The 22,980-nt window shown below is 41.0% G+C and overlaps 1 protein-coding gene across 4 annotated transcripts in view; it reads left to right on the top strand.

Annotated features, from left to right (window-relative positions):
- The window catches only part of LOC129829513 (AMP deaminase 2-like), a 76,788-nt gene that overhangs the window by 23,934 nt on the left and 29,874 nt on the right, over nt 1-22,980 (top strand). For 2 of the 4 annotated variants that reach the window (XM_055891237.1, XM_055891241.1), the window contains exons 2-10: nt 2,175-2,299; nt 2,411-2,541; nt 3,205-3,273; nt 6,374-6,485; nt 6,722-6,908; nt 9,919-10,066; nt 10,702-10,791; nt 11,427-11,556; nt 14,165-14,359. In XM_055891237.1, coding sequence (XP_055747212.1) covers nt 2,175-2,299; nt 2,411-2,541; nt 3,205-3,273; nt 6,374-6,485; nt 6,722-6,908; nt 9,919-10,066; nt 10,702-10,791; nt 11,427-11,556; nt 14,165-14,359 — 1,187 coding nt within the window. The remainder of the gene's footprint in view (nt 1-2,174; nt 2,300-2,410; nt 2,542-3,204; nt 3,274-6,373; nt 6,486-6,721; nt 6,909-9,918; nt 10,067-10,701; nt 10,792-11,426; nt 11,557-14,164; nt 14,360-22,980) is intronic. The other 2 variants (XM_055891239.1, XM_055891240.1) reach the window with 2 other exon arrangements.

A 22,980-nucleotide genomic window follows, 5' to 3' on the forward strand; every position in this document is an offset into this window, starting at 1 on the left:
GTTTTACAGCGAAAACACAATATAGCGTTATATTAGCTTACCACAATAGCAAACATCACAACAGCATTGATTCAAGGCAAAAATAGCGATAACGTATAAACCACCAAAATATATTAATTTTTTCACTAACCTTCTCAGAATTTTTCAGATGACAGTCCTATAACATCATATTACACAATGCATATAGAGTTTGTTCGAAAATGTGCATATTTAGCGGCACAATTCGTGGTTATACAATGTGATTAGCGGCCAAAACTTCAAGCAATCTGTCCGGCGCCATCTTGGAGAGGCACCTATTCTAATCGAAAACTATTCATAAACTTGACTAAAAAATACAAGTTGGACAGCCAATGAAAGACAAATTAGTTCTTAATGCAATCGCTGTGTTACATTTTTTAAATTAACGTTACTTCAAGCATACAGCTTGCGCTAAAGCGAGACGCACCGAAATTCATGGCGGAATTAGTATTTGACATTTGTCAACATAAATACGAATTAACAACATAAAGATTGCTTACTATTTGCCGAGCTTCCATCAGAATCTTGGGCAAGGTGTCCTTTCTCCAGAACAATCGTCTTTTGGTTGAAAGATGTCCTCTTCTCATGTGGAAAAAGCAGCTAACGATAGCCACCCACTGGAGAGGTGCCCAACTAGTGAAAGCGCGTCACAAAGAATTCCAGGAAAATCGCAATAAACTGCTATAAACTGCTATAAGTCGGTTTAAATTAACTACCTTATGATGTCTTTAACAACTATAACGAATAAAAACATGACCGGAGATATAGAACTGCTAAAACGAAAGCTTTGCAGGAGGCCACTGTGATGTCCCTGCTGCGCCAGGCACCCCGTTGAAAAGAATGGTACTTCCGTTCCACGGTCTTATATAGGGCCCCAGATTGCGCAATCCACTCCATTCAAATTATCCCCGCTTACTGACATCTAGAGGAAGGCGTATGCAGTGCATGTAGCCCGATGGCTTACATGGGGACTTATAAACTGGCCTCAGAACAGGGACCTCGATTTCTGAAATCTCACTCCCTGACAGGAAATGTGCTGCAGAATGAGTTCTGTTTCACTCAGAGAAATAATTCAAACGGTTTTAGAAACTAGAGAGTGTTTTCTATCCATTAGTAATAATAATATGCATATTGTACGAGCAAGAATTGAGTATGAGGCAATTTAATTTGGGAACAAATTTTTACAAAGTCGAAATGGCGCCCCCTTAGTGTCAAGATTAATCAACATGGAGACATTGAATCCTGTGCTGGCAACAAGGCCAGTGTATTGTTGATGGGTTTTAGGCGACATTGAATCCTGTGCTGGCAACAAGGCCCGTGTATTGTTGATGGGTTTTAGGAGACATTGAATCCTGTGCTGGCAACAAGGCCAGTGTATTGTTGATGGGTTTTAGGAGACATTGAATCCTGTGCTGGCAACAAGGCCAGTGTATTGTTGAAGGGTTTTAGGAGACATTGAATCCTGTGCTGGCAACAAGGCCAGTGTATTGTTGATGGGTTTTAGGAGACATTGAATCCTGTGCTGGCAACAAGGCCAGTGTATTGTTGATGGGTTTTAGGAGACATTGAATCCTGTGCTGGCAACAAGGCCAGTGTATTGTTGATGGGTTTTAGGAGACATTGAATCCTGTGCTGGCAACAAGGCCAGTGTTGATGGGTTTTAGGCTCCACCTGAATGGTCCGTTGTGTCTGGAGGCAGAAACAGCGGCTGAGTTCAGACCTCCAGCACCGGGCTGGGTTACTGTTTTGGCTCAGCTCTGTATATTGTCCTGGCAGTCGTCAGGCAGAGAATAACAAGCGTATGTGGCTTCTGTGCCTTCCGGGTTTATGAACTGTGGAGTAGGCTAAGCTTAGTAAAAAGGGGAAAGAAACCTGATCTTGGAAACATCTGATTTGGCACGGTGCAGATCGGCATAACAGTCTCTCTCGCTCTATCTCCTTCCTCTCTCTCTCTCTTTATCACTCTCTATCTCTCTCTTTATCTCTCTCTATCTCTCTCTCTTTATCACTCTCTAACGCTCTAACTCTCTCTCTCGCTCCTTTTCTTTTCTTTCTTTCTTTCTTTCTTTCTTCCTTCCATCTCTCTCTCCTTCCTCTCTCTCTCGCTCTCTCTCTCTCCCTCCCTCTCCCACTTTCTCCCTCCTCTCTCTCTCTAGTTGACCGCCGTGGTGCCCGCCACCTCCTGACTTCCCAGCATTCTTTGCCAGGGATCCCCGTGAGTCTGAAACAGACAATTGACCTACGTACCTCCATGGACGGCAAGTACAAGGAGATCGCAGAGGTAAGTGAGATAGAAAGAAAATTGAATTGAAAATCGTTAATAACAAATAAGTTTTACAACGTATTTCCAAGCAAGCTCTAAACAAGCTACTCTCTCTGTGTCTCCATGTAGGAGCTGTTCTCTCGCAGCTTAGCAGAGCGTGATATGCTCAGCGCCCCTTATGAGTTCCCTGAAGACAGTCCCATAGAACAGCTGGAGGAGAGACGACAACGACTAGAGAGACAGATCAGCCAGGATGTCAAGTAAGAGAGGGAAGGAGGGAGGGCAGAGGAGGGAGGGAGGGCAGAGGAGGGAGGGAGGGCAGAGGAGGGAGACAGAGAGGAATGACGGGGAGGGAGAGGAGAGAGGGAGGGCCAAGGAGAGAGAGAGAGAGAAAGAGGGCCAAGGAGAGAGAGAGAGAGAGAGAGAGAGAGAGAGAGAGAGAGAGGCGGCAGAGGAGGGGAGAGGAGGGGGCAGAGAGAGAGAGAGAGAGAGAGGCGGCAGAGGAGGGGAGAGGAGGGGGCAGAGAGAGAGAGAGAGAGAGGGCAGAGAGAGGGCAGAGAGAGAGAGAGAGGGCAGAGAGAGAGAGAGAGGGCAGAGAGAGAGAGAGAGGGCAGAGAGAGAGAGAGAGGGCAGAGAGAGAGAGAGAGGGCAGAGAGAGAGAGAGAGGGCAGAGAGAGAGAGAGAGAGAGGGCAGAGAGAGAGAGAGGGCAGAGAGAGAGAGAGAGAGGAGAGAGAGAGAGAGAGAAGAGAGAGAGAGAGAGAGAGAGAGAGAGAGAGAGGAGAGGAGAGAGAGAGAGAGAGAGAGAGAGAGAGAGAGAGAGAGAGAGAGAGAGAGAGAGAGAGAGAGAGAGAGAGAGAGAGAGAGAGCACAAATGGGATCATGTTGAAGTCTCTTAAAAAGCTTTTTATTATGTCTTCTACAGGTTTGAGCCAAATATCCTTCTGCGAGCCAAACAGGAGTTAATGAAGACTGGCAGCGCTACTGACCTAGAGTGAGTACAGTAAGGACACTCACATTAGTTCCTCTAGCTACTGACCTAGAGTGAGTACAGTAAGGACACTCACATTAGCTCCTCTAGCTACTGACCTAGAGTGAGTACAGTAAGGACACTCACATTAGTTCCTCTAGCTACTGACCTAGAGTGAGTACAGTAAGGACACTCACATTAGCTCCTCTAGCTACTGACCTAGAGTGAGTACAGTAAGGACACTCACATTAGCTCCTCTAGCTACTGACCTAGAGTGAGTACAGTAAGGACACTCACATTAGCTCCTCTAGCTACTGACCTAGAGTGAGTACAGTAAGGACACTCACATTAGTTCCTCTAGCTACTGACCTAGAGTGAGTACAGTAAGGACACTCACATTAGCTCCTCTAGCTACTGACCTAGAGTGAGTACAGTAAGGACACTCACATTAGTTCCTCTAGCTACTGACCTAGAGTGAGTACAGTAAGGACACTCACATTAGCTCCTCTAGCTACTGACCTAGAGTGAGTACAGTAAGGAGACTCACATTAGTTCCTCTAGCTACTGACCTAGAGTGAGTACAGTAAGGACACTCACATTAGCTCCTCTAGCTACTGACCTAGAGTGAGTACAGTAAGGACACTCACATTAGCTCCTCTAGCTACTGACCTAGAGTGAGTACAGTAAGGACACTCACATTAGTTACTCTAGCTACTGACCTAGAGTGAGTACAGTAAGAACACTCACATTAGCTCCTCTAGCTACTGACCTAGAGTGATTCCATAAAGGACACTCACATTAGTTCCTCTAGCTACTGACCTAGAGTGAGTACAGTAAGGACACTCACATTAGTTCCTCTAGCTACTGACCTAGAGTGAGTACAGTAAGGACACTCACATTAGCTCCTCTAGCTACTGACCTAGAGTGAGTACAGTAAGGAGACTCACATTAGCTCCTCTACCTACTGACCTAGAGTGAGTACAGTAAGGACACTCACATTAGTTCCGCTAGCTACTGACCTAGAGTGAGTACAGTAAGGACACTCACATTAGCTCCTCTAGCTACTGACCTAGAGTGAGTACAGTAAGGACACTCACATTAGCTCCTCTAGCTACTGACCTAGAGTGAGTACAGTAAGGACACTCACATTAGCTCCTCTAGCTACTGACCTAGAGTGAGTACAGTAAGGACACTCACATTAGTTCCTCTAGCTACTGACCTAGAGTGAGTACAGTAAGGACACTCACATTAGCTCCTCTAGCTACTGACCTAGAGTGAGTACAGTAAGGACACTCACATTAGCTCCTCTAGCTACTGACCTAGAGTGAGTACAGTAAGGAGACTCACATTAGCTCCTATACCTACTGACCTAGAGTGAGTACAGTAAGGACACTCACATTAGTTCCGCTAGCTACTGACCTAGAGTGAGTACAGTAAGGACACTCACATTAGCTCCTCTAGCTACTGACCTAGAGTGAGTACAGTAAGGAGACTCACATTAGCTCCTCTAGCTACTGACCTAGAGTGAGTACAGTAAGGACACTCACATTAGTTCCTCTAGCTACTGACCTAGAGTGAGTACAGTAAGGAGACTCACATTAGCTCCTCTACCTACTGACCTAGAGTGAGTACAGTAAGGACACTCACATTAGTTCCGCTAGCTACTGACCTAGAGTGAGTACAGTAAGGACACTCACATTAGCTCCTCTAGCTACTGACCTAGAGTGAGTACAGTAAGGACACTCACATTAGCTCCTCTAGCTACTGACCTAGAGTGAGTACAGTAAGGACACTCACATTAGTTCCTCTAGCTACTGACCTAGAGTGAGTACAGTAAGGACACTCACATTAGCTCCTCTAGCTACTGACCTAGAGTGAGTACAGTAAGGACACTCACATTAGCTCCTCTAGCTACTGACCTAGAGTGAGTACAGTAAGGACACTCACATTAGTTCCTCTAGCTACTGACCTAGAGAGAGTACAGTAAGGACACTCACATTAGCTCCTCTAGCTACTGACCTAGAGTGAGTACAGTAAGGACACTCACATTAGCTCCTCTAGCTACTGACCTAGAGTGAGTACAGTAAGGACACTCACATTAGCTCCTCTAGCTACTGACCTAGAGTGAGTACAGTAAGGACACTCACATTAGTTCCGCTAGCTACTGACCTAGAGTGAGTACAGTAAGGACACTCACATTAGCTCCTCTAGCTACTGACCTAGAGTGAGTACAGTAAGGAGACTCACATTAGCTCCTCTACCTACTGACCTAGAGTGAGTACAGTAAGGACACTCACATTAGCTCCTCTAGCTACTGACCTAGAGTGAGTACAGTAAGGACACTCACATTAGCTCCTCTAGCTACTGACCTAGAGTGAGTACAGTAAGGACACTCACATTAGCTACTCTAGCTACTGACCTAGAGTGAGTACAGTAAGGAGACTCACATTAGCTCCGCTAGCTACTGACCTAGAGTGAGTACAGTAAGGAGACTCACATTAGTTCCGCTAGCTACTGACCTAGAGTGAGTACAGTAAGGACACTCACATTAGCTCCTCTAGCTACTGACCTAGAGTGAGTACAGTAAGGAGACTCACATTAGCTCCGCTAGCTACTGACCTAGAGTGAGTACAGTAAAGAGACTCACATTAGTTCCTCTAGCTACTGACCGAGAGTGAGTACAGTAAGGAGACTCACATTAGTTCCTCTAGCTACTGACCTAGAGTGAGTACAGTAAGGACACTCACATTAGCTCCGCTAGCTAATGCATTGGCTTTGGCTCAGCAGGCTAACACAGTCTTGTGGCATGCAGAGTACCCTGGTCGGTCACATATAGTTTATCTCTCATGTAGTTTAGCAGTCTAGGCTTTAGCTCAGCTGGCTAACACAGTCTTGTCAATGAACCGTTTCTCTTCCCCTATCACCCTCATATTCAACTCTGGTCCTCGAAGACATTCCACAGTTTTTAAAGTTTTTTTTTCCATTCTAGCCCTCTAATCAGGGAATGATTTAGACCTGGGACACCAGGTGGGCGCAATTAATTATCATGTAGAATAGAAAAGCAGCGGGCTCCAGACCTCGTGGGGTAACAGTTGAATACAGCTGGCCTATCGTCTTGTGTTAGATACCTGAAGGAGCAGAGCCAGGCATTCATGGACCTGTACCCCAAGGAGATGGAGCGAGAAGGAGAGAAGGAGTTCCAGCGGGTTGCCATCTCTGGAGAGGAGAAATGTGGGGTAGGTCACAGAAATACCCCCCCCCCCAAAAAAAAACATACCATATCCTGCTGTAGGGCCTTTGAGCAAGGCACTTAGCTAACCTCTAAACACTGATCCAGGGGCAGCTCACATGGGTGTGGGTTGAAAAGGAAAAAGATGATTAAGAAATTACAATGTGAAAATAAAAGTATTATTTTTCTTCTAAGATCCAATGGCTAACCTGTGCCCTCTCTCTCCCCGCCCCCTCTCTCCAGGTTCCCTTCACAGACCTGCTGGATGCTGCTAAGTGTGTAGTGAAGGCCTTGTTCATCAGGGAGAAGTACATCGGCCTGTCCATGCAGAGCTTCTGTCGGACCACAGCCAGCTACCTGGAGGAGCTCAGTGACAGACCTCTAGATATGGGGATCTATGAGGAGATACCTGAGACCTCTGTTACTGCAGGTAGAGAAGACAGACAGAGAAACACAGACAGACAGACTGAAATGCGGACAGACACACAGAGAAACACATACAGACAGGCAGACAGACACACAGAGAAACACAGGCAGACAGACAGGCAGACAGACAGGCGGACAGACACACAGAGAAACACAGACAGACAGAAAGGCAGACAGACACATAGAAAAACACAGGCCGACAGGCAAGCAGGCACGTGCACAACACCTAGCACAGACTGTGTGTAAACTGGGAGAATTTTCATCATTGAAATTCAACATTTGAAACCACACGCTGTCAAAGGTTAATCTGCTGTTAGCACAACTTCAAATGGCTCTCAGCCAATCATTATGCCTTTTCAGGACTAGCAGTTTCATAATCATCAATAGAAGTAATTTTCCCACTCCATCAGCTCTACCACCTAGCAGCACAGACTGTCACGCAGTGTACAGACCAGTGGGAGAATTATCCCCATTGAAATGCAATGCCGACATGGGTATGGCGTTGGCAACATGCTTGGCCCATTCCAACCCATCAACAGCAAGAAGAAGAAGAAGAAGTTCTGTGTCTGACGGACTAATAACTTTAATTCTATTATATACTGAACAAAAATATATCTATAAGCAACATGTAAAGTGTTGGTCCCCATGTTTCATGAGCTGAAATAAAAGATCCCCGAAATGTTCCATACGCACATCAAACGTATTTCTCTAAAATGTTGTGTACAATTTTGTTTACATCCCTATTAGTGAGCGTTTCTCCTTTGCCAAGATAATCCATCCACCTAACAGGTGTGGCATATCAAGAAGATGATTAAAAAACATGATCATTGCACAGGTGCACCTTGTGCTGGGGACATTAAAAGGCCATTCTAAAATGTACAGTTTTGTCATTCAACACAATGCCACAGGTCTCTCAAGTTTTGGGGGGGTGGTGCTGAGGAGTATTTCTGTCTGTTATAAAGCCCTTTTGTGGGGGGAAACTAATTCTTATTGGCTGGGCCTGGCTCCCCAGTGGGTGGACCTGGCTCCCAATTGGGGGAGCCTATGCCCACCCATGGCTGTACCCCTGCCCAGTCATGTGAAATCCATAGATTAGGTCCTAATTAATTAATTACATTTTATTTCCTTCTATGAGCTGTAAATAATCAGTAAAATCTTTGAAATTGTTGCATGTTGCGTATTACAGTTGAAATCGGAAGTTTACATACACTTAGGTTGTAGTCATTAAAACTCGTTTTTCAACCACTCCACAAATTTCTTGTTAACAAACTATAGTTTTGCCAAGTCGGTTAGGACATCTACTTTGTGCATGACACAAGCAATTTTTACAACAATTGTTTACAGACAGATTATTTCACTTATAATTCACTGTTTCACAATTCCAGTGGGTCAGAAGTTTACATACACTAATTTGACTGTGCCTTTAAACAGCTTGGAAAATTCCAGAAAATTATGTCATGGCTTTAGAAGCTTCTGATAGGCTAATTGACATAGTTTGAGTCAATTGCAGATGTACCTGTGGATGTATTTCAAGGCCTACTTTCAAACTAAGTGCCTCTTTGCTTAACATCATGGGAAAATCAAAAGAAATCAGCCAAGACCTCAGAAGAAAATTTGTAGACTTCCACAAGTCTGGTTCATCCTTGGGAGCAATTTGCAAACACCTGAAGGTACCACGTTCATCTGTACAAACAATAGTGTGCAAGTATAAACACCATGGAACCACGCTGCCGTCATATCGCTCAGGAAGGAGACGCGTTCTGTCTCCTAGAGACGAACGTACTTAGGTGCGAAAAGTGCAAATCAATCCCAGAAAAACAGCAAAGGACCTTGTGAAGATGCTGGAGGAAACAGGTACAAAAATATCTATATCCACAGTAAAATGAGTCCTACATCGACACAACCTGAAAGGCTGCTCAGGAAGGAAGAAGCCACTGCTCCAAAACCGCCATCAAAAAGCCAGACTATGGTTTGCAACTGCATATGGGGACAAAGATCGTACTTTTTGGAGAAATGTCCTCTTGTCTGATGAAACAAAAATAGAACTTTGGCCATAATGACCATCGTTATGTTTGGAGGGAAAAGGGGGAGGTTTGCAAGCCGAAGAACACCATCCCAACCATGAAGCACGGGGTGGCAGCATCATGTTGTGGGGGTGCTTTGCTGCAGGAGGGTCTGGTGCACTTCACAAAATAGATGGCATCATGAGGAACGAAAAGTATGTGGATATATTGAAGCAACATCTCAAGACATCAGTCAGGAAGTTAAAGTTTGAAAAAGCATGTGCGAGCAAGGAGGCCTACAAACCTGACTCAGTTACACCAGCTCTGTCAGGAGGAAGGGGCCAAAATTCACCCAACTTATTGTGGGAAGCTTGTGGAAGGCTACCCGAAACGTTTGACCCAAGTTAAACAATTTAAAGGCAATGCTACCGAATACTAATTGAGTGTATGTAAACTTCTGACCCACTGGGAATGTGATGAAAGAAATAAAAGCTGACATAAATCATTCTCTCTACTATTATTCTGACATTTCATATTCATAAAATAAAGTGGTGATCCTAACTGACCTAAGACAGGGAATTTTTACTAGGATTAAATGTCAGCAATTGTGAAAAACTGAGTTTAAATGTATTTTGCTAAGGTGTATGTAAACTTCCGACTTCAACTGTATATTTTTGTTCAGCATATTCTTTCTATTTTATTTGATTCTATTCTATTGAATTCTATTATATGTGATTCTATTCTATTGTACTCTACTCTATTTGATTATATTCTATTTGATTCTATTCTATTTGATTCTATTCTATTGAATTCTATTTGATTCTATTCCATTTAATTCGATTCTATTGAATTCTATTTGATTCTATTCTATTGATTTCTATTCTATTTGATTCTATTCTATTCTACTCTATTCTATTTGATTATATTCTATTGAAGTATATACTATTTGATTATATTCTATTGTACTCTATTCTATTTGATTTTATTCTATTGTACTCTATTCTATTCTAGATTTAGACCAGACGGTCCATCCTCCCGTCTCCACCACTCACCCCTACGAGAACCAGGACCCTGCCTGTATGCCTCCTGATATAGGCTACGGCTGCAAGATGGTAAACGGTGTCGTCCATATCTACACTAATAAGGACACAATGGAGAAGTGAGACATTGGTTTCTTCCATTAAATCTTTCTACCACTTGAATTACTTTGGTAACACTTTACTTAAAACCTGCAGGTTTAAAGAATTATATTGTGCTCTGTGATACGTTATAAAACTTGTCATCAGCATGTAGCAAGGCCAATTCCGATTTTTTTACTTGAAATTCTAATTCGATTATTGAATTCACATATGAAGTGGAGAATTTACATTGAATTAAATGTTTATTTAAAACATCTTCAAGTTATGGAATAGGAATTTAATTGGAATTAGACTGTTTGGACTTTTTGAATTGGAATTTAATTGAAATTGTAAACACATTTTAATCTTTGGAATTTAATTTAATTGGAATATACGGTATTTCCCAGTCAATGGATTTAATGCACATAGCATACAAAATTGACTGTAGGATTTGTTTTTAATCATTTCAACCTGTATTCCTTTATTTCCAGTATAGCTAGCCTATCTGAACAGTGACATGATCAGCCTGAAAGCCTGCAGGAACTGAATTCAAAATGGAATGTGTTAAATTGTTGGGAATAATATTGATTTGGGAATTGAATTCTTGGAATTGACCCCTGGCATGTACAGTAGATCATCTTATAATGTCCCTTTAAAACATGCACTGTGATGTCAGCAGCACAGAGTTGGAGCTTCCTTATCCAGACCTACAGGACTACATCAATGACATGAACGTCATGATGGCTCTCATCATCAACGGACCTGTGTGAGTACAGTACACAGACAGACAGTGTCTTTTATTGATTTACTTTGGTACTGTGTTTTGTTCTCTTGTACACTTTTATTCTTTGTTGTTTTTTGTCTTTAATGTGTCATTGTAAAGTATTGTTCATGTATTGTTTCATTGTGAAGTAGTGGTAATGTATTATTTCACTGTAAAGTATTGGTAATGTATTGTTTCACTGTAAAGTATTTGTTCATGTATTGTTTCACTGTAAACTATTGGTAATGTATTGTTTCACTGTAAACTATTGGTAATGTATTGTTTCACTGTAAAGTATTGGTCATGTGTTGTTTCATTGTAAAATATTGGTAATGTATTGTTTCACTGTAAAGTATTGGTCATGTGTTGTTTCATTGTAAAATATTGGTAATGTATTGGTTCACTGTAAAATATTGGTAATGTATTGTTTCACTGTAAAGTATTGGTCATGTATTGTTTCATTGTAAAGTATTGGTAATGTATTGTTTCATTGTAAAGTATTGGTAATGTATTGTTTCGCTGTAAAGTATTCGTCATGTATTGTTTCGCTGTAAAGTTTATAGAGATTTTTTTATGGACCTATAGGCATAACGTTTGATTTTATTTGACACAATGTCTGTGCTTATTCACCACCACAGGAAGTCGTTCTGTTACCGTCGGTTACAGTACCTGAGTTCTAAGTTCCAGATGCACATATTGCTGAATGAGATGAAGGAGCTGGCAGCTCAGAAGAAAGTCCCTCATAGAGACTTCTACAACATACGCAAGGTAAGTCCCACGTAACCCTAAATCTAACCCTAAACTTAACCCTAATCCTAAACCTGTCACACCAAGAAGTCTGCAACATAGGTCCCTCAAAGAGACGTCTCTAATGTATGCAAGGTCCCTCCCTCTTAACCTTTAACATAACCCTGTAACACTGAAATGTCTGCAACATATGCAAGGTGAGCATATCACTAATCGCTGACCGTGTCTAATGTGGTTTAACCACATCCCCAGGCTCAATTGCTATCACCGGCTGGATACCAGATTAATTTATCCTTATTGCAGAGGTTAGGTTAGTCTCTGAGGTTAGGTTAGTCTCTGAGGTTAGGTTAGTCTCTGAGGTTAGGTTAGTCTCTGAGGCTAGGTTAGTCTCTGAGGCTAGGTTAGTCTCTGAGGTTAGGTTAGTCTCTGAGGTTAGGTTAGTCTCTGAGGTTAGCTTAGTCTCTGAGGTTAGTCTCTGAGGTTAGTCTCTGAGGTTTAGCTTAGTCTCTTAGTCTCTGAGGTTAGCTTAGTCTCTTAGTCTCTGAGGTTAGCTTAGTCTCTTAGTCTCTGAGGTTAGCTTAGTCTCTTAGTCTCTGAGGCTAGCTTAGTCTCTTAGTCTCTGAGGTTAGCTTAGTCTCTTAGTCTCTGAGGTTAGCTTAGTCTCTGAGGTTATCTTAGTCCCTTAGTCTCTGAGATTAGTTGAGTCTCTTAGTCTCTGAGATTAGCTTAGTCTCTTAGTCTCTGAGATTAGTTTAGTCTCTGAGATTACCTTAGTCTCTTAGTCTCTGAGGTTAGTTTAGTCTCTGAGGTTAGCTTTGTCTCTGATGGTACTGTATGCTCCTGGGGAATATTAATCAGAACAGGAAAGAAGAAACCTTGAATGGAACCACTCTCCTCAGAGCAGGAAGGAAGAAACCTTGAATAGAACCACTCTCCTCAGAGCAGGAATTAAGAAACCTTGAATGGAACCACTCTCCTCAGAGCAGGAAGGAAGAAACCTTGAATAGAACCACTCTCCTCAGAGCAGGAAGGAAGAAACCTTGAATAGAACCACTCTCCTCAGAGCAGGAAGGAAGAAACCTTGAATGGAACCACTCTCCTCAGAGCAGGAAGGAAGAAACCTTGAATAGAACCACTCTCCTCAGAGCAGGAAGGAAGAAACCTTGAATAGAACCACTCTCCTCAGAGCAGGAATTAAGAAACCTTGAATGGAACCACTCTCCTCAGAGCAGGAAGGAAGAAACCTTGAATAGAACCACTCTCCTCAGAGCAGGAAGGAAGAAACCTTGAATAGAACCACTCTCCTCAGAGCAGGAATTAAGAAACCTTGAATGGAACCACTCTCCTCAGAGCAGGAAGGAAGAAACCTTGAATGGAACCACTCTCCTCAGAGCAGGAAGGAAGAAACCTTGAATAGAACCACTCTCCTCAGAGCAGGAATTAAGAAACCTTGAATGGAACCACTCTCCTCAGAGCAGGAAGGAAGAAACCTTGAATGGAACCACTCTCCTCAGAGCAGGAAGGAAGAAACCTTGAATGGAACCACTCTCCTCAGAGCAGGAATTAAGAAACCTTGAATGGAACCACTCTCCTCAGAGCAGGAAGGAAGAAACCTTGAATAGAACCACTCTCCTCAGAGCAGGAAGGAAGAAACCTTGAATAGAACCACTCTCCTCAGAGCAGGAAGGAAGAAACCTTGAATAGAACCACTCTCCTCAGAGCAGGAAGGAAGAAACCTTGAATAGAACCACTCTCCTCAGAGCAGGAAGGAAGAAACCTTGAATGGAACCACTCTCCTCAGAGCAGGAAGGAAGAAACCTTGAATAGAACCACTCTCCTCAGAGCAGGAAGGAAGAAACCTTGAATAGAACCACTCTCCTCAGAGCAGGAAGGAAGAAACCTTGAATGGAACCACTCTCCTCAGAGCAGGAAGGAAGAAACCTTGAATGGAACCACTCTCCTCAGAGCAGGAAGGAAGAAACCTTGAATGGAACCACTCTCCTCAGAGCAGGAAGGAAGAAACCTTGAATGGAACCACTCTCCTCAGAGCAGGAAGGAAGAAACCTTGAATGGAACCACTCTCCTCAGAGCAGGAAGGAAGAAACCTTGAATAGAACCACTCTCCTCAGAGCAGGAAGGAAGAAACCTTGAATAGAACCACTCTCCTCAGAGCAGGAAGGAAGAAACCTTGAATGGAACCACTCTCCTCAGAGCAGGAAGGAAGAAACCTTGAATAGAACCACTCTCCTCAGAGCAGGAAGGAAGAAACCTTGAATGGAACCACTCTCCTCAGAGCAGGAAGGAAGAAACCTTGAATGGAACCACTCTCCTCAGAGCAGGAAGGAAGAAACCTTGAATGGAACCACTCTCCTCAGAGCAGGAAGGAAGAAACCTTGAATGGAACCACTCTCCTCAGAGCAGGAAGGAAGAAACCTTGAATGGAACCACTCTCCTCAGAGCAGGAAGGAAGAAACCTTGAATAGAACCACTCTCCTCAGAGCAGGAAGGAAGAAACCTTGAATAGAACCACTCTCCTCAGAGCAGGGTGCCCATCCTCTGGTTGTATCAGTTGCATCATGATAAAGTGCCCTAATCCATCTTCTATGTCTGTGATTCCTTGTAAACCCAGGTGGATACCCATATCCACGCCGCGTCCTGTATGAACCAGAAACACCTGCTGAGGTTCATCAAGAGGGCCATGAAGAAGTATCCAGGGGAGATAGTGCATGTGGAGAGAGGCAAGGGACAGACGCTCATGGAGGTGTTCCAAACCATGAACCTCACATCCTTCGACTTGAGTGTGGACACACTGGATATGCACGCTGTAAGTGGTGGTGGGTGAGGGCAACATGGTCTCCGGGTAATTCGTATTATTCTGTATGTAAATTGGTGGCACTTCATTTAGTATGTACAGTTGAAGTCGGAAGTTTACATACACTTAGGTTGGAGTCATTAAAACTCGTTTTTTAAACCACTCCACACATTTCTTGTTAACAAACTATGGGTTTGGCAAGTCGGTTAGGACATCTACTTTGTGCATGACACAAGAAATTTTTCCAACAATTGTTTACAGACAGATTATTTCACTTATAATTCACTGTATCACAATTCCAGTGGGACAGAATATTACATACACTAAGTAGACTGTGCCTTTAAACAGCTTGGAAAATTACAGAAAATTATGTCATGGCTTTAGAAGCTTTTGATAGGCTAATTGACATCATTTGAGTCAATTGGAGGTGTACCTGTGGATGTATTTCAAGGCCTACCTTCAAACTAAACTCAGTGCCTCTTTGCTTGATATCATGGGAAAATCAAAAGAAATGAGCCAAAACCTCAAAAAAAATTGTAGACCTCCACAAGTCTGGTTCATCCTTGGGAGCAATTTCCAAACGCTTGAAGGTACCACATTCATCTGTAAAACAATAGTACTCAAGTATAAACACCATGAGACCACGCAGCCGCTCATACCGCTCAGGAAGGAGACGCATTCTGTCTGGTGCGAAAAGTGCAAATCAATCCCAGAACAACAGCAAAGGACTTTGTGAAGATGCTGGAGGAAACGGGTACCAAAGTATCTATATCCACAGTAAAATGAGTCCTATATTGACATAACCTGAAAGGCCACTCAGCAAGGAAGAAGCCACTGCTCCAGAACCGCCATAAAAAAGCCAGACTACGGTTTGCAACTGCACATGGGGACAAAGATCGTGCTATTTGGAGAAATGTCCTCTGGTCTGATGAAACAAAAATAGAACTGATGGCCATAGTGACCATAGTTATGTTTGGAGGGAAAAGGGGGAGGCTTGCAAGCCGAAGAACACCATCCCAACCGTGAAGCACGGGGTGGCAGCATTATGTTGTGGGGGTGCTTTTCTGCAGGAGGGACTGGTGCACTTCACAAAATAGATGGCATCATGAGGCAGGGAAATTATGTTGATATATGGAAGCAACATCTCAAGGCATCAGTCAGGAAGTTAAAGCTTGGTCGCAAATGGGTCTTCCAAATGGACAATGACCCCAAGCATACTTTCAAAGTTATGGCAAAATGGTTTAAGGACAACAAAGTCAAGGTATTGGAGTGGCCATCACAAAGCCCTGACCTTAATCCTATATAAAATTTGTGGGCAAAACTGAAAAAAGGTGTGTGGGCAAGGAGGCCTACAAACCTGATTCAGTTACACCAGCTCTGTCAGGAGGAATGGGCCAAAATTCACCCAACTTATTGCGAGAAGCTTGTGGAAGGCTACCCGAAACGTTTGACCCAAGTTAAACAATTTAAAAGCAATGCTACCGAATACTAATGAATGTATGTAAACTTCTGAGCCACTGGGAATGTGATGGAAAAAAATTAAAGCTGACATAAATCATTCTCTCTACTATTATTCTGACATTTCACATTCTTAAAATAAAGTGGTGATCCTAACTGGCCTAAGACAGGGAATTATTACGAGGATTAAATATCCGGAATTGTGAAAAACTGAGTTTAAATGTATTTGGCTAAGGTGTATCAAGACATCAAAACTATAAAATAAAACATGGAATCATGTAGTTACCAAAAAAGTGTTAAATAAATCAAAATATATTTTTGATTCTTCAAAGTAGCCACCCTTCGCCTTGATAACAGCTTTGCACACTCTTGGCATTCTCTCAACCAGCTTAACCTGGAATGCTTTTCCAACAGTCTTGAAGGAGTTCCCACATATGCTGGCTGCTTTTCCTTCACTCTGCGGTCCAACTCTTCCCAAACCATCTAAATTGGGTTGAGGTCGGGTGATTGTGGAGGCCAGGTCATCTGATGCAGCACTCCATCACTCTCCTTCTTGGTCAAATAGCCCTTACACAGCCTGGAGGTGTGCTGGTTCATTGTCCTGTTGAAAAACAAATGATAGTCCCACTAAGTGAATGGTGTATCGCTGCAGAATGCTGTGGTAGCCTTGCTGGTTAAGTGTTCCTTGAATTCTAAATAAATCACTGACAGTGTCACCAGTAAAGCACCCCCACACCATCACACCTCCTCCTCCATGCTTCATGGTGGGAACCACACATGCGGAGATCATCTATTCACCTACTCTGTGTCTCACAAAGACACAGTGGTTGGAACCAAAAATCTCAAATTTGGACTAATCAGACCAAAGGACCGATTTCCACTGGTCTAATGTCCATTGTTGTGTTTATTGGCCCAAGCAAGTCTCTTCTTCTTATTTGTAACCTTAAGTAGTGGTTTCTTTGCAGCAATTCGACCACGAAGACCTGATTCACGTAGCCTCCTCTGAACAGTTGATGTGGAGATGTGTCTGTTACTTGAACTCTGTGATTAAACTCAACATTTTATTTGGTAGTGGATATACAGTGGGGAGAACAAGTATTTGATACACTGCCGATTTTGCAGGTTTTCCTACTTACAAAGCATGTAGAGGTCTGTAATTTTTTATCATAGGTACACTTCAACTGTGAGAGACGGAATCTAAAAAATAAAAAAATAAAAAAATCCAGAAAATCACATTGTATGATTTTTAAGTAATTAATTTGCAAAATCGGCAGTGTATCAAATACTTGTTCTCCCCACTGTAGGTCAAATATATGAGGATCAGTTTCACTCTCAGGATCATAGTTCACCCTCTCCATTCCCCGGGGGCATGGTGAGAACAGTTTCAACATCTTTAGTACAGTACACAACTTCTCTAGCCATGTTACAATTAGCATAACATCAATCAACCCATAATGCATTGCTTCACTCAAATTAATTGGTCAGTTTTCAAAAAAATCCTTCAGTTTCCAAAATATAATCAAATTAATAATCCAATATATAACCCCAATTAATAATCCAACCCAAAATTAGAATAACAGTGCTCCAGTGAATCACATTGGTCTTGGCACTCAAAGTTAAAACCCTCAACCTAGCACACATCGACACTGGCAGAATGTACATTTATATTAACATACAGTATAATTATCCATATTTATAGTGTTAACCTTCTTACCTGGATCTACTCACAATGTGAGTAATGTGTAAAAAACAAACAAAAACAAAAAAAACACCACTACTGGTTAAAAATAAAACAAAACTATTTCAAATGACAAACTCTAATTAGAATCACTACCCATAATAACTCCATAAAGAAAAAAAACTGTACACATACGGTCATAGGAAAATAGACTTAAGACAGCCTACCCTTGTTCAAATGCAACACCCTCTCCTTCTCCCCGTTGGTCCGAATCACAAATAGGGCTATGAACCATAAACTTCATCATAATTATCTGTAATACAAATTACCTTCAAATCAGTATTATAAATGACCTTACATTCATCAACCAAATGGCTTTCCGGTGAGCGTGATCAAACCACACTGCAAAGTCAGGACAGAGGTCAGAGGTCACACAAACCCTTCAAATAAGTATTTCTTACTATATTAGACTATTTAATGAAAAACAGTCAAACATTACATACATTTCGTATCCCAGGTTTACAGTAAGTTTACAGTACATTTCTTATCAAAAGAAATGTGTTCAAGTAAAACTCCACAAATGTCATATGTCATGCCCCTTTAAGAAACCTCGGCATTAACCCGTGAAAACCCACTAACCCAAAGGAAATAGTCCACTCAAGTCAAATACATGTTAACACCACTAATAAATATTCAGAACAAATGTGTTGTGAGTGGGTATTTGCAAACCATATGGCAAAAACAAACAATAATGGCCAGGCCAGTTCCCTTTACCAATCTATTTCAGAATAAGATGACATAAATCTCTCACGAGATTAAAACACCCAACTCACTGAGTTGGCAAGGAGTATTTATTTATTTATTACCCTTTAGACTCCATCGTCCTTAATTCTTGCAAGGATTGTCCAACCCCAAAATCGGCTCCATTTCCTCCCATGTCAAATTATCCTAGTGTCGTTACTGGACCAGTGACATTGATAATCCTTAATTCAAATGAATATGTATGAACTTTCCAATTTGTAAGTCGCTCTGGATAAGAGCGTCTGCTAAATGACTTAAATGTAAATGTAAATAATAGCTGTATCGCCTTAGATTGTGCCCCTTTCCAGTAATGTTATCATTTTAACCTGTTGCATTGATTTAGTAGAAATATAAACCTGTTGTTTAAAACATCTTCGGGATCGGTGTCGGTTGAGCTAACGTAGGCTAATGCGATTAGCATGAGGTTGTAAGCAACAAGAACATTTCCCAGGACATAGACATATAGACATAAGCTTACATTCTTGTTAATCTAACTGCACTGCAATTTACAATAGCTATTACAGTGAAAGAATACCATGCTATTGTTTAAGGAGAGTGCACAATTCTGAACATGGTAAGTTATTAATTAACAAATTAGGCACATTTGGGAAGTCTTGATAGAAGATTTTGAACAGAAATGCAATGATTCATTGGATCAGTCTAAAACTTTGCACATACACTGATGCCATCCAGTGGCCAAAATCCACCTGGGCTGGAATAATACATTATGGCCTTTCTCTTGCATTTCAAAGATGATGGTGCAAAAAAAATACAAAATAATGTTTTTTCTTTTTCTTTGTATTATCTTTTACCAGATCCATTGTGTTATATTCTACTACATCCCTTTCACATTTCCATAAACTTCAAAAGTGTTTCCTTTCAAATGGTACCAAGAATATGCATATCCTTGCTTCAGGTCCAGTTAGATTTGTCATTTTAGGCAAAAATTTCAAAAAAGGGGCTAATCCTTTAATAAGAGGTTTAACAAAGCTAGAACCTTCATAAAGTTTGTGCTGTCTTATTAGCGTAATAGTAAAAAATAAAACATTTACCTGGATCTACTTAAATTTAAACACTGTTCCCCTCAATGGAAATAGATTATCGTTTGAGAATACATCAACTTCTTGCCCAAATTCAATGGTGTTACCTACCTAAGCTATAAAACCCAGCAACAGTAATCAGAAACAATCAAAGAAACGTTTCCCATTCAACTATTCAGACCTCTGCTGCAAATGTCCCACTGCGTCCCTTACAGCCCGATATATATAGCACAGCGAGCGCGACCCGCTTTCACCAGCGGACTAAAACATGGCATTAGTATTCTATCCAAAAACCACCAATAACTAATAACATATTTCAATTGAAATGATTAGATGGCATTGTTTTCATTTCAGTCTATACAAATAGTATTACTCCATTTTTTTTTAAATACCAACCTCTGCTTCACACTTTATTAAACGTCCATGACTTTAAAATTGACATGTAATGCGCCAAATAAAATACATCCATTGCTGTTGTAGCCTTGTATTATAATGCAATAATTAATACCCATATTTAGTTAGATCTGTGACCATGATCATAGTTGCCTATCCGCTATTATGAGAATTCATTCGATTTAGTCATTGTCCCTTCTGATCAGGCTACAGGTAATAAAACAAACACTTCTTTTAACAAGCATATATTCAGTTCATATCCATATCATTAATATTTGATTCAGTGATTTAAATTACGACATCATTCCTAGTAGCCTATTCTATCAGTGGATTAAAGAGTCATTCAATTTGAACTAAGCAAGATGCAAAATCGTCCAGTTTATATCTTTAAACAAACACTGGCTCCTATAACTTTCTAAAGGAAAAAACATGGCAATAGTTGAAATGACATTCAGAAACAGTCAGTAACTGTAACGGCGGTCCTCCTTCTCTTCATCAGAAAAGGAGGAGTATTTATCGAACCAAGGCGCAGTGGAGTTTGAACACATATTTATTAACGAAAAAACACGAACTTGAATAAACTAACAAAACAACAAACGGTGTAGACAGACCTAGACGACGAACTTACATGAAACCAGAAGAACGCACGAATAGAGAAAACAGGCTACACAAAAACAACGATGAACAAAACAAACCGAAAACAGTCCCGTGTGGTGCAACGACATACACAAACACGGAAGACAATCACCCACAAACAAACAGTGAGAACACCCTACCTAAATATGACTCTTAATTAGAGGAGAACGCAAAACACCTGCCTCTAATTAAGAGCCATACCAGGCAACCAAAACCAACATAGAAACAGATAACATAGACTGCCCACCCAAAACACATGCCCTGACCTAAACACATACAAAAACAACATAAAACAGGTCAGGACCGTTACAGTAACACAGACCCAATGCTATTGAAATGACAATCAGAAACAGTCAGTAACATAGACCAAATGCTATTGAAATGACATACAGAAACAGTCAGTAACATAGACCCAATGCTATTGAAATGACACTCAGAAACAGTCAGTAACACAGACCCAATGCTATTGAAATGACACTCAGAAACAGTCAGTAACACAGACCCAATGCTATTGAAATGACAATCAGAAACAGTCAGTAACATAGACCAAATGCTATTGAAATGACATACAGAAACAGTCAGTAACACAGACCCAATGCTATTGAAATGACATACAGAAACAGTCAGTAACATAGACCCAATGCTATTGAAATGACACTCAGAAACAGTCAGTAACACAGACCCAATGCTATTGAAATGACAATCAGAAACAGTCAGTAACACAGACCCAATGCTATTGAAATGACAATCAGAAACAGTCAGTAACACAGACCCAATCCTATTGAAATGACAATCAGTAACACAGACCCAATGCTATTGAAATGACACTCAGAAACAGTCAGTAACATATACCCAATGCTATTGAAATGGCATACAGAAACAGTCAGTAACATAGACCCAATGCTATTGAAATGACACTCAGAAACAGTCAGTAACACAGACCCAATGCTATTGAAATGACACTCAGAAACAGTCAGTAACACAGACCCAATGCTATTGAAATGACACTCAGAAACAGTCAGTAACACAGACCCAATGCTATTGAAATGACAATCAGAAACAGTCAGTAACATAGACCCAATGCTATTGAAATGACAATCAGAAACAGTCAGTAACACAGACCCAATGCTATTGAAATGACAATCAGAAACAGTCAGTAACACAGACCCAATGCTATTGAAATGACAATCAGAAACAGTCAGTAACACAGACCCAATGCTATTGAAATGACAAATAAATCCTGCAAATAACCAAATTATAATGGTCTGTAGTCTTAACATCTGGCACTTAAAAATGAATTTTTTTTGTTGCCAGAAAATAGCCTTAAAGTTCATTAAAGTGTTTCTCCGCAGATGTTTTCACATGCACAATGGGGATTTATTAGCAGTCAATGAGTTAAATCGACATTCATTGACTTATAAACCAGATCTTGCACCTTGTAACAATAAAAAGCAGAATATATTTTGTCAAGCAACATATTTACATTACTTTACTGCATCACATTAGCTCCACAAAGATAATGAGTTTGATGGAAACCCCCATTTTGGCTCTGTATGACGGTGTAAGTCACATCGAGATTCCATTTTAATTCGCTGTAACTGTATGGGGAAAAAGATCTATTCAATAAATATAGCAACTCATCTCTTACTGTGAAAAATATATTTTTCAGGCCAGTTTTCTCTAAATGTATTACCCGGATGGAGAAATTCCTATAAGCATTTAGACAGTCATATAATGCGTTAACCTTATCTCTTATCAAATGATCCATAAAGCGGACCAACTCAGAAAAACGTGTATTTATTATTTTCCCACCCGACATACGTCTGGTTGCGCAAGTTAGTATATTATTTATCGTTTCGTTCCATCATTACTTCATGAAATCTCTAGTCATTTATTATACACACATACAGTTCATCATCATTTTTTCATATCTTCACAGAATCTATATATAACGTAGAAATCTTAGATACTCACATTAATTAACCACTCCATGTGTGTTTCCAACTACTCCCGCTTGCTACACTCCCAGCAGAATCCAAAAACTCTAGACTTCCAGAATTATAGACTTGCCGCTACCCCGTGATATTCTATGATGGGCAGTGATGGACAGAACCCCAAGATAATGCTATATATCCAAACTTAATATCCAAATTTAAATCAGTTTATTATACACATTTAAATCAGTTTATTATACAAAATTCCAATCTCTTAATATGACAATTTGTATATGTTATTATCCAAACTTCAGATGAACACTTATTTATACACTCACACACAACTCTCATATCACATTCACACACACATAGGAACACGAACACATAGGAACACGAACAGACGAGGAAAACTGGTTAACGCTGTTTTTAGATTTGGCCAATTTTGCCAAGGGTTGCCAATATTAACCTCTAATAATAGCGAATAGGAAATTGCGGAAATTGATGGAGACAATTACATTGATGGAAGCAACAATCTATCCTCAATATTAAAGCTGAACCACCCCTTAAAAAATATATATATATATTACCCTCAGAGTACTGCCTAATCAATGGTCCCAGAACAGGATGTTGTCTCCACACGGGAATGTTACCTATTGCAACCGCTGTGGTACAACTCCTTTTATGTTTACCCAA

Source organism: Salvelinus fontinalis, chromosome 31, assembly GCF_029448725.1.
Source record: "Salvelinus fontinalis isolate EN_2023a chromosome 31, ASM2944872v1, whole genome shotgun sequence".
NCBI lineage: Eukaryota > Metazoa > Chordata > Actinopteri > Salmoniformes > Salmonidae > Salvelinus > Salvelinus fontinalis.